Source organism: Xenopus laevis, chromosome 3L (genome assembly GCF_017654675.1).
Source record: "Xenopus laevis strain J_2021 chromosome 3L, Xenopus_laevis_v10.1, whole genome shotgun sequence".
In the NCBI taxonomy this organism is placed as follows: domain Eukaryota; kingdom Metazoa; phylum Chordata; class Amphibia; order Anura; family Pipidae; genus Xenopus; species Xenopus laevis.
Window position 1 is genome coordinate 143,609,865 of NC_054375.1, and position 12,238 is coordinate 143,622,102.

The 12,238-nt window shown below is 41.2% G+C and overlaps 1 protein-coding gene across 4 annotated transcripts in view; it reads right to left on the minus strand.

Moving 5' to 3' along the window:
* Positions 1–2,623: 2,623 nt before the first annotated feature.
* The window catches only part of adgrl1.L (adhesion G protein-coupled receptor L1 L homeolog), a 191,312-nt gene continuing 181,697 nt past the window's right edge, over positions 2,624–12,238 (minus strand). For 2 of the 4 annotated variants that reach the window (XM_018253629.2, XM_041587187.1), the window contains 8 exons: positions 12,006–12,226; positions 11,736–11,802; positions 10,731–10,822; positions 10,467–10,635; positions 9,684–9,891; positions 9,441–9,566; positions 6,450–6,467; positions 2,624–4,698 (listed from right to left, as the gene is read on the minus strand). In XM_018253629.2, coding sequence (XP_018109118.1) covers positions 3,998–4,698; positions 6,450–6,467; positions 9,441–9,566; positions 9,684–9,891; positions 10,467–10,635; positions 10,731–10,822; positions 11,736–11,802; positions 12,006–12,226 — 1,602 coding nt within the window. In that variant the 3' untranslated portion in view covers positions 2,624–3,997. The remainder of the gene's footprint in view (positions 4,699–6,449; positions 6,468–9,440; positions 9,567–9,683; positions 9,892–10,466; positions 10,636–10,730; positions 10,823–11,735; positions 11,803–12,005; positions 12,227–12,238) is intronic. The other 2 variants (XM_041587189.1, XM_041587188.1) reach the window with 1 other exon arrangement.

Here is a 12,238-nt window from a genome sequence, read left to right on the forward strand (position 1 = left end):
GCTTGTCAACTGTATGTGCCTCTACTCACCTAGCTCTCCCCTTGAGCATGCTGACCTGAACAGCAACCTGAGTTAAGGCAGCTCAGGGCTTATGTGCTTGTCCTGCTTGTTATCCCAGTGACTGCTAGATACTGCTCTCATATTAACAGCATCTGCTGCTCATCCTGTCTATCAGTCTCGTAAACCGTCGGTTTGGAATAAAGACACAAACTCAGAAATCAAAAGGATTTTATTGGTGTGTTTTTTTTTTTTCACTCCACAAGTTGCGATATTCATTTTTTTTTTTTTATTGTTTCTTTTTTTTCTGCCTTTTTTTTTTGTAGAATTTTCCTTGCACGATTTCTGCTTTTCAGTCTTTCGTACGGTATTTGTTTTTTTTTTTGTTTTGTTTTTTTTTTGTTTGTTTGATTTTTGTTCGCTTGTTGAATGGCGTTTCGACCCATTTCTGGTTTTGGCATATGAAAAAGAAAACGAAGGAGGGAGAGGGAGAGAGAGAGGAGGGGTGAAGAGGTATTTAACCCTTTGCTCACGTCGGGGTCAGAGGGCGAGTTGGCAGACGATCAAAAGTAAAGAAAAAAACATCGGAAAGTAACGACAGTGGAAAAAGTACAAAACAGATATTTATGACAAGCGTATTTCGCAGTGTTGATATGCTGAGTGGTATATGAATGTTCTTCAGAATAAATATTTAAAATAGTTTACTTTGTTTTAATGCCCTTTCATTGTCATTTGCTATTTTATCATATCGTAGGAGACATAGGGGCAGATTCACTAAAGTGGGACGTGGCCGTTGCTAGCGACAATTCGCCATAAATCTCATCTGCAGGGACATCAACAATTCACTAACAGGCGTAGAGGACAATTCGCTAGCGAACGAGACCAACGCTATCGTTCGTTCCCACCCTATCGACAGGCGACTTTTCGCTCTGGCGAACGGTCGTTACTCCACAAATTCACTAAGATGCGAATTTTACTGAACTTCGCCCGATTTTACTTTGCCACCTCAACCAGGCGAACTGATAAAACAAAGCTACATCTTCCTTACTTATATGTTAGTGACATCCTATCCCGTATGCCGGAAATACATTCAAATTTTAAAAAACGCTGGCGACTTTTTTTTTTTTAAAGCAGGATTGCCTTCAAAATTCCACACTATTAAAGATTTTTATATGAGGAATTTTTTAAAAATAATTTGAGGGGCATGCCACATTTGTTTTAGGGTGGGCTCATGTCTAGGGCATTAGAGGATCTCTTTTGTCTTTATTATGGCTCATTGGACATGTGTTTAAAAAAGTGGGCACTTCAAGCATTTGCACCTACATTACTAATAAAGACGTCCATATGACTTTTAGGTACCCGCCCTATTCAAATCAACCTAAGCGTAAGAGTACTAGCGAAGTTTTGCTAGGCAATTTGCTCTGAAATGCTCGCACAGCCGGAGTAACGCTATCGAAAATTTGCCAGCTTCAGGCTGCAGAGACACAACTTTGCCTATTAGTGAATTAGCCAAGTCGTAATGAATTTGCACCTGGTGAAGTGGCGAAGCGGTTGCTGGCGAAAATTTGCCCTTTAGTGAATTTGCCCCTAGGAATTCAGAAATGTGATACTCGGTAAGAGTGAATGATGTATCAGAAGTAGTGACCCCCCCAGTCCAACACAAGTATTGTCCCCAGCTAACACCAATGAGTGGCTCTGGGTGTGACATCACAGTAGGGGCAGCCAATCAGACTACAATGGGGCTTGCACACCAAACTTGATTAGTGGTACCAAGCATCACATCCCATAAGCCTGAAATATCTCTCACTTTTTTTAAGTGATCTCTCCTAGGAACCCTACTTCTGTAGGCCAATGTCATATATAGCACAGTAACAAGGCCGTGCTCACTTGCCTATTCTAGAAACTGGCATGTCCATTACTATAGAGCTTCTGACCACTCCCTACCAAGGACAGAGACCCAAATAACGGGCAGTGAGTAACGATCTGTTGCGATAATCATTTATCTTTAATCCGTCCTCATGACGGAAGTTTCTTTCCTTCACAATATCTCTCTGTAAATATATATTTATGTATATATTTCTATTATTTAGAGCTGTATCTACCTGTACAGGCCAAACAGAAACAAGATATAGTCTATCTGTAGGTTTTGGCTTTAGCTGCGCGCTTAGTGACCAAACGGCAAGCAACGTCTATTCAGTTAATAGCCAAGGTCATACTGAGATATCGCTGCTGAATGAGCACTGTAGGGGCCTGCTCTTCAGTTGTGAATAAATGGCCCTAACCTAGTGCCCTATTGCACCACCCCCCGTACTTCATGGCCTTCTTTTAGCAGCACCGTGCTGTGTCTCTCTATTGTCAACATCATTCTGGAATTACATAAATGCTTTCACTTTTAGTTTAACAAAATACCAGTTAATTTGATCCCTTCTGTCTATTTTGTATAGTTGGGCGGTGACATATCTACGTCTCTGTCTATGCTCCGACCCTTCAGCTTATAAAAGTTCCTACTGACGTCTGTTGGCTCAACTGTGTAAAATGATGGTTGCCGTGCCTCCCTTCCATGGACTAAATAAATTAAGACGATAAAGTTACAAATACGTTTAAAAAAAAAAACACACAGAAATGCTGGGAGCGCGACGTTTTCTTTGGGCATGGCACAGATTAATCATGATCCTGCAGCAACATGGAGGGATAGCTTATGGCGGACAGGCCATTTTGGAAGCCAAGAAGCACTGCAGAAGGCAGATCAATATAAAAAAAAAAACAGAAAAACACCCCTACTGACCAGTTCTGCACCAGTGATAATTCTTGGGGGAATGTTCGCAGTAACTCCCCTGTTCTCTCCCTTCTCCCCCCTTAAGAGAGTTCGTTATTTACAGTTGTCGGAAAAGACACTCGCCTCCCCCATTGTTAAAAGTTCCCATGATCCTCCCTAAAAGAAAGGAAGAGGGGCGTTTTTTTGTGCTTAAATAAAGAATATGCAGGGCAGTTGCAGTCCATATTTCAGCCCAAACCCCCCCCCCATTTCCTTTTTTAATTTTTGTTGTCATCCCTGCGAAAGGGAAGAAGCTGTGGCCACACACTTCTTTTTTTGTGTGTGTGTCAATCAAAATCCATCCTAGCCTCGGTGACACAAGAGAAAAAAAAACGTCCTTCCCTTTCGAATGCGGCAAGTGGAGGCGTTTCGGGTGAGGAGTGGAAGTTGTGAGGGGCTTCTCTTTTCCAAAAAAAAAAACCTTTCAAATAAGAAGTTCAGTTCTGTGCATAAATCAAGAGCTAAAACATTTAAAAGGCTTCAGAAACTCCTTTCTTCCATTTTTTTTCTTTTTTTTTTTGCAGTGTGGAAAAAGATGGTCTTAAATTCGTAACAAGTACATATTTCTTTTCTGATTTCAAGACGAGCCACCCTCTTCGTATTCTACATCTATACTGCAGCCTCATCAGTCATTTGGCACCGCATTCCGTATTCTAATGGCTCCTTCAACTTTTTATATTATTGGTTCTTTGAGATATATATATATATACTTTCTATTGGCTGCTGATTCTCACTCTTTTTTTCTGGTCTTCTCTCTTCCGTTCGTATTTTCATTGGCTGGGTAGCAATACTGTGATACTGTCACCATGAATCCAAGGTTAAATCAGTAAGCTTGGCTAAGCTTCTTGGGATATGTGGTTATCGTGAAGAGGGGCATATTTTGGCACCCATAGCCTCTTGCCAAATGTGACCCTCCCTCGTCTACGCACACGCAACTTACCCGCTTACTTACTCACAAGGGCAATAAGAGGAAGTCCAAGTATTTTGAATTAATATTCTACCTGGTTTCCATAATGGTCCATGAGGGAAAACAGCAAATTGCCCTCACCCGGCCCCAACAATATAGCCCCTAAATACATGCCCCTCTCTCCATCTGACCCTGCTTTCTTCTATAGTAGAGAGAGAAAGGGACTGTATTTGATTGACAGGGGTGCTGGGGTTAGTGTCAGGGGCGGGCGAGTAAGTTCAGAGGCTGGTGATGAGCTGCATCTGGCCGTCGCCCTCGGGCACTGAACCCTCCAGGCCCAAAAACCCCTGGGGCATTTGGTAGAATGCCTGCAGCTGTCCCCTGGGCACTGACCCCAGCCGGCCAGGGAAGTACATGGCATCTGACCCAGTTGGTGGAGGTACCGCCTGATGGCATGGCAACATTTCCCCAGAGGGGGGAAGGCCAGTCTCAGGGCTGCTGTCTGGGTATGGGGAGTCTCTGAGGTTGGTCATGCTTGTATAGAGTGAGTCACGATTGGGGGAGTCACGGGGAGCAGCTTCAGCCTCTGACTCCTCCAGGTCACTCTGGTATAGGATAGACTGCGCTCTTTGTAGTAGGAGTGGCTCTTCCAAAGCCTTATACATGCGTTCCATCTCCAGTGTAGGCACCTCACCACCTTCTGGCACTGCTCCAGATGTGACTTCCTCTTCTGCTGTCTCTGCTGTTCCCCCATGTGATTTTCCTCGCAAGTTGCTATGCACTAGCTCGGAGATGATCATTTTTTCGAATGCTGCTGCATCCGCCAAATTTCGTCGCCCACCAAGAGTTCCTTCTGCCAGCTTGGAAGGATCAGGGGGAAAATCACCTGCCCGGAGGGAGTAACTGTTGTTGAAGTTGCCATTGAGTGGGAGTGGGGGGAGTGCGTCTTTTCCACACGGGTCCCGACTTAACGTATGCTCTGCAGATTAAATAGAGAGAGAAAGGCTTAAAAAAGGTGGAAGGTGCTCTCATATTACAGCTGTTTGTAAAAGTGCCTTGACTATTGGTAGGCGTGGATGCTTTATTCATGCACAACTCAAAGGATGCTTAGATATATTAACGTTTGTTTGGAAATCTCAATTATTTTGTAGCAGTTACATTGCCAGGGTATATATCAGATATACTGTATCAGGCCACTAGTGAAGAAGGTGGCAGCTTATGACTAAGTGTCAGATGGACACAAAACGTGTAAAGCTGAACATGGCTGTCTAAATAAAGATTTTGTTACCTTTTAACTGATGCTCTTGGTCTGATCTGCAAGTGACTTCCAGAGTGTCCTATACCTGTTATTGTTTCTAAACGGATTGATCGCTCCCTTGAGCTGAGGACCTGGGGCAGGAGCACCTGGGCCACTGTTTCACCTTGGTGAGTCTTTGACTTGAATTTTATATTTGTGTTCTGGAAGGTGGCGGTCAAACTTCCCACCCAGAGAACTTTGGACTAGTTTGGGAATTAGTTAGTCCAGTTGGGGTTGAAAAATGTCTCATTCATTGCTACAGCCATTAATAATCTGTTCCAATGCCTTTTTACTCTTATAACCTTTGAGACTGAACTTGTGTAATTCAGCAGTGCTATGAAAATGTATTGTTTTAATGGCCTCCCAACCTGTATGGAATCTGTGAAGTCAATGTCAAGGAGAAAAGAAAGAACAAATTTCACTGCCCGACCCACTGTAAAGGTAATCTCCTTCCTTCCCATATATCAGCTGTGTCAATAACATGTACTTCTAAATGGGTATTCTATACGTTATAATTAATATTCTGATTACTTTATTTATAGTTTAGACTACTGAAACTTTTTGACATTATAACCCATGGTACATAATTCTCTGAAGCGCATTATGGATGATGCAAAAAACAGATGACACAGAACAGGCGGCATTTAATTAACAGTTTGAGAAGTATTCCAGGGCCATTTGCTGTGCCCAAAAAAACAGTTTTATATGCTTGCCTTAAAGGAGAACTAAAGCCTAACTAAAGGAGAAGAAATGTTGTACATTATGTTTTGAGCTTCTGTACCAGCTCAAGGATCTGTGTCTCCAAAGATGCCCCAGTAGCTCCCCATCTTCTTTTCTGCTGATTCACTGCACATGCTCTGTGCTGCTGTCACTTACTGAGCTTAGGGACCCATTCACAATATACAGTACACATAGAATACAAATGTCACAATATAAGGCTGATTAGTAATTAATACAGATAATTACTACATGGCAGCACAGAAACCAGTGCAATTAGCATCAGAATTTAATAATCAGCCAACCTGTAGCATCAGCTTATATTACAGGGGAAGCTGATTTTCTGCTGGATAATTAGTGATGAGCCCTAAGCTTAGCTTCTCAACAGCCAATCAGAGCCCACTGAGCATGTGAGTGTCACAGACACTTTCAAAGATGGTGACCCCCTGTGACAAGTTTGAAGTCCTGGATCATTGCTGCTATTGACAAGCTGAAACTTTAGGCTGGTGCAGTAAGTTCAGTATATAAAATATGGCATTTTTAAGCATATTCATTTTAGGGTTTAGATCTCCTTTAACCCTCAAGCTTTTAATACAATATATGGCAAATAATAATGAATAATGATTTGAATAAATTCCTGTCTCCAACTCTACATTGCACTACTAGTGGGTACTCCTTTTGCCCCCTTATGCTCAGAAAGATAGAAATATACTTACTAGGATCCCGGAAACTTCCTAAGGTGAGCAGTACAGAAGGAGAAGAAACGGAAGAAGAAAGAAAAATATAATGATAAACGAGAGAGGCATAAGAGGTTTTGTAGAGAAAAGCTTTAGCCCAAGCCCAATAATGAAAAAAGTACTGAAATATTGGACTGGTACAAAAGCAAAATATTTGAATTACAATGAATTATAAAGATCAGGCAGGTTTAGAAGATCACCATAAAAATGTTCAGCAATTCCTAGTAGTTTTACAGGTCCAAAGACTTGAAATCATAGAGTTATTGAGCAAAACTACACTTCTCTAATCAGATACTAACACAAGGTGATGTAGAATAGTAATAATTCAGATTTTGGCTGTGCAAGTTTAAGTTTTGGCACCTTTTTCACCATATGTTAAGCAGTTGTGTGCAAGCCACATGCGGCACTTGGATGTAGGAACACACTTATTAACGCACAGTAAGAAACTAGTAGTAGTAGCAGCTGGTGACATTTCACACCTGGAAGATTTCACGTCAGTCTAATACACAGGCAAATTATACTTCTGCTCTAAGGTGTAATATTTGCTGCAGGCGTAAAAAAAATATCACCCTAAACTCCTTGAAAATTTATACAGCGTTTCGGAGAATTCTTTCCTAGCTAAATTTGTTAACACCACAAAAATAGACAAATTTGTTTTCACTGAGAAGATAAATACAAAAAAAAGGTAAAAACGAGTTGCCAGTTGAACTCCTCACGGGGGGCTCGTTTACCGTTGTGGCCGCGTAAAAAAAACGGATGCATTGGTTGCGTGTATTGACTCATGACCAAAGACACTCTCTACACTTCCCTACAGTTGCCTTAGTCTTGCCTTGTGAATCTCGTGCAAGTACACCCTCAAGCTTATCATCATTCCAGGGTGTCCACTGTGGGATGAATCAAGACATGCACCAGACTTGTGCCCAAAGAATCAGACATAGACATCATTTCGAAGCCAAGTGGGGGAAATGGCGGCAACAGAAGGCAAGCTCAATAGCTTACATTTTAAAACGTTTGGTCAACTCCTCGTGTCTACAACTGCACTGCCCTTGACTTCTACAGTATCAAGCAAACTAAAAACAAAATGGTTCATATGAAATGGACAAATTTGGGGATATCACTATCTCTAACCCCAGAGATCTACCCACTAGTGATGAGCGAATTTATTGGCCAGGCACGGATTTGCAGTGAACTTCTGTACTTCGCCTCCTTCCCATTTTTTTGCGAAACTGTGGCAAAAAAATTGCTACGGAAAAATTAGCTGTGACAAATACGTTTCGCGTGTAAAACAAACAACTTTGCCGCCCATTGCCTTTAATGCAGTTGGACAAAAAAGTCGCCACTACAAAATTGTTGCTGAGAAAAAAATGTTGATGCCTTTTGACTTTAAAGGAGAAGGAAAGGCTAAAACTAAGTAAGCTTTATCAGAAAGGTCTATATAAATATAGCAGTAAATCCTCAAAGTAATGCTGCGTTGAATCCTCTTTCTAAAGAAACACAGCATTTTTTCCCTTCTATTGTGTACTCATGGGCTTCTGTATCAGACTTCCTGTTTTCTGCTTAAACCTCCAGGGCAGGGCTTGAGCATGCTCAGTTTGCTCCTCTCCCCCTCCCTCCTCCCATCCCTGCTGTAATCTGAGCTCAGAGCTGTAAGTGAGTAGGGAGAGACTCAGGCAGGAAGTGATGTCACACCAAGCGTATATGGCAGCTGCTTTCCTAAACAAACAAAGACTAGAGCTGTTTACTCAGGTATGGTAAAGCATTCTGCAGAATAAATATAGCATTCTAGCTTGCACTATTGTGGGCTAATCTGTTGGCAATAAACTGTCACTGGCACATTTATCAAAGCTCCAATTTCAAATTTCATGTGAGTTTTTTTAAACTCTGATAAATTTCAATATACTCTAAATTTGATTGGGAGGTTATTTAAGGAAAAAATCGAATATCTAAAACTCGAACAAATAAACTCGAAAATGCTAATCAAATATTTTTTTCTCTCTCGAAAAACCTTGAATGTCAGGAAGGCTAATAACATCTTCAAATTGGTCACTGGACCTCTCCCATTGACTTATACATGAACGTGGCAGGTTTAAGGTGTCGAATTCGAATTATTCCAAGGGTATAGGTTTGATAAATCTCGAAATTAAAATTCGAATTGAGTTTGGATAATTCACAATTCGAATTTGAGAGTTTTGACCAAAAAACTAATTATAAAATTTGAATTTCCTATTCGACCCTTTATAAACCTGACCCCTGGAGTGAGAAAAAATGGTTGCGTGCATTTTTGTTTTCTGGATTTTCGCAAATTTTTCGCCGAAACGGGACAGATTCGCCTACCCACACCTTTAAACTTTCAAATGGATGTGGGCATCTTTCAAGGCACATCAGAAAAAAAGTAAACAAAAAATCTTTATATCATCAATGACGTTTTGCTCTTGGCGCCACTTTTACTCAAAATAAGGCGCTGCATTTCAAACAATGTCAATCGACATACTAGTGAAGTTGCGTAGTCTGCGTTACTGCATTGCCTGGTCACATTACTCATATTGATGTTTATCACAACGTAGAAATAAATGCGGGATATTGACACTAAAAGCAGCAAAACCACAAATGATATCGTTCGCCACTGAATCAAATAAAATTTAAACAACAGACGAGTAATTGGGAAGAGGCGTAAATCGGCTTGCTCCTTTTGTCTCTTTTTTCAACCTTCTTTATTATATTATTAAATTATAATTGGGTAGCTATAATTGTAGGGTGCCTGTGTAAAACATCTGAGTGTAGATTAATTATTCATTCTTTTCCAGAATGGTAATAAACCTCATGGAGGAAGCGTTGTTTCGAGCCTTGAGCTGTAATTCTTTCTCTTGCAAACACAGGGTAACATAAGACAAAAACACATATGGCTGTATGAATACAAAACGCTATAAATATACACAATATTTACACCACAGAAGCTTCCACATGTCGTACCGGTTGCGTTGTATCCTGGGGAGGAGGGGCTGAACCCCACAGATTCAGTGATCAGCGTGTTGTATGGGCTCGTTCCCACGCGACTCTGCAGCACTGGGTTTGTCAGCAAGTGGTTACCCATAGTGCCTTGGGGGGAGAAGAAAAGTTAAAAAGTTAAAAAAAAAATCACGATGCCTCTTCCGATTCAGGCTGTCCTAATATCTAATTCTTTTTTTCCTTAATTAATTAATTCAGAGTACAAACCTCTATTCAGCGTTGGGGTACTGTTAAGGTCTCCGGCGATGAAAGAGGACTCTGTTTGTTTCCTGACTGTATCATTCCACATTCTGCGTATTCGACTCTGGGTATAGTAACGGCTATTGACAGTAGATTTTAAGGTCCCATGTTCTGCCCCTGGACCTCTAACACAGCAATAAGAGTGTCTCAAACACTTACTATACTCCTTGTGCACCTGCAGGGAGAGACTCATGGTGAGAAAGAGATAGCGGGCAGGACACAATGATGGAAAAGATACTGTGCACGAAGGTGTCAATTCTTATTTTCCACACCTACGAAAGGTCATCAATCCTGCTTTAGATCCTTCAAGTAGAAAATCAACACAATTATCTGTTTGACTCAGCAGAGCTCCTTTATTACAGGGTCATGGAATCATTCTTTTTAATTTTATCTTTGTGTTAATTAATGAAAATATTAGAAAGGCATTGTATAATTATGTTTCATCCCTGCTGTCTGTAAATGCCTTATCTTGCCATGGTTTTTTTTCATGTTACCATTCTGAAGTATCTCCTCTAAGATGAGCTTTTAAGGGTAGCACAGGATCATGGTTTTATTCAATGCTATACAGATGGGATCTCATCCGAACTGACTACTTTGCTGCAGCTCTTGAATCAGCGACCCCACTTAATTATGTTTAGTGGAATAATCAGCAAAACTTGCATCAAACACCGTAGTTGTAACTAGAAGGTGTTGTACACGATGTTGTAGTGATAGCACTTACAACAGTGTGGGCTGTGACACAGAACTTACCTTCTTCTGCAGAGCACAATGAAAGATGAAGATGAAGAGCCCTTGAAGAGCATTGAAGGTGGTGAAGAGATAAGCCAGAACTAGAGACTCCTTATTAATGAAGAGGAAACCGAAAGCCCATGTAAGGCCAAGAAGGAAGAGCAGAGTGACTGCTCCAAGGGCCCAGGACCTGGGACAGATGAGAGAAAGACACGCAGGAGTAAATCAACTCAGGATTGAACAATTAGGGTGAATATCTAAGTAAAATTTACTGCAAGTCCTTACTTAATGTTCTCCAGGCGGCTTGAGTCTGGTTTAAGCACCGAAGAGGAACGGAGCATCTTATGGAGTGTAACCAGGAGAATCAGAAGGTTGACCTAAATAGACAAAGAGAACATTTTTGGGAATTGAATAATGTGATTTAGTGATAAAGAGTGTAAGAGAGAGAAGGAAAGATTTTTATGAGTAAGGGATTGAGATGATGCTTGAGAATGTTGGGTGAAGCAGTGTTACTGTACAAAAACATTTAAATACAGGTAGTTTGCGATCTGTTATGCAGAATCCTTGGGAAGTGGGTTTTTGCAGCAATGTGCCGTATGAGCTGCAGGGGTATGTTACCCTGCACAAGTCACTTGTGTTTCTGGTGTTTAAGAGATGGCTTGCTAGGAGGAATAGTGATAAGTAGGATGCTGTAGAAGACAGAGCAAAGCATTGTTTGTTTGCACCAGCATCCACCCACCAGGTCCAGAGCTACAGGGAAAGCAGCAACTAATCCTTGGGAACTAAGGAGAGATCTTTGTCATAAATAATTAGATCTTTTACTATAAAGGAAAACTATTGCAGATTAAACTGTTCAGTTTAGCATCCCACACAAATGGGAGGAGGGATAGGGCTGGAATGAAGGGGTAAGGGTAAGAAAGTGATCTCCGTGAACATCACTGTGTGGGGAGAGGGTCCTGCATCATATTTAATATCCAATGAAATGGCTCTCAGGCAGAGAAACATACAACAAAGATGTTTGAAGGCTGACTCTGGACACATGGCAAAGTAACCAGCCCTCCACAATTTATGAATATCAGAAAGAAAGGGTAGGTCAGAGCATCAATTTACGTTGCTTTTTAAAGTTGCCCAGTAGGTTCTAGTTAGAATGTAGAGCAGCACAAGGAGCAGAGAGAGTGTATATCAGAAAGTAAGACTGAAATTAGCATTTTGTGCTAAAGGGAGAATGCATAAATGTGTGAGGGGAAGAAGTGTTAGCATAGTCAGTAAAACAGAAAGATATTTACTCACCACAATAACAAGGGAAACAGGTCCAATGAAACTCCAGATGAAATAATTATCAACCCGCAACCAGCAACTGAAATCAACACATTGGAATAAATGGGAGAGAAATTCAGAACAGAGATTATGAATTGAAACAGTGAGGACTAGGGGACGGGAGGCAGGAAAGGAGGATAGCCAAGAATAAATGCAATGAGAATTGTAGAGTAATATGGATACTTTAAATGCACAGTACTACATGCAATATGATGGAACACGTCTGCCACAGGTTTTACTTACGCTTTGTCCGTCCCATAGCTCCTGTAGTCTATGGCCGCTGATATCCCTACAACAAGGGCCGGGAAAATATAACCACAGAGGTAGTAATATTTGCGTCGAGAGTGCTCGGTTTCAAACACCTCAACCAGCATAAGGTAGAGCTGCACTCCTTCCAGGCACAGCCAGGAAAATGCAGAAAGGCTGAAAAAATGCAGCAGACCGGCCAGGATAGGGCATACAACCTGGAAAATCCA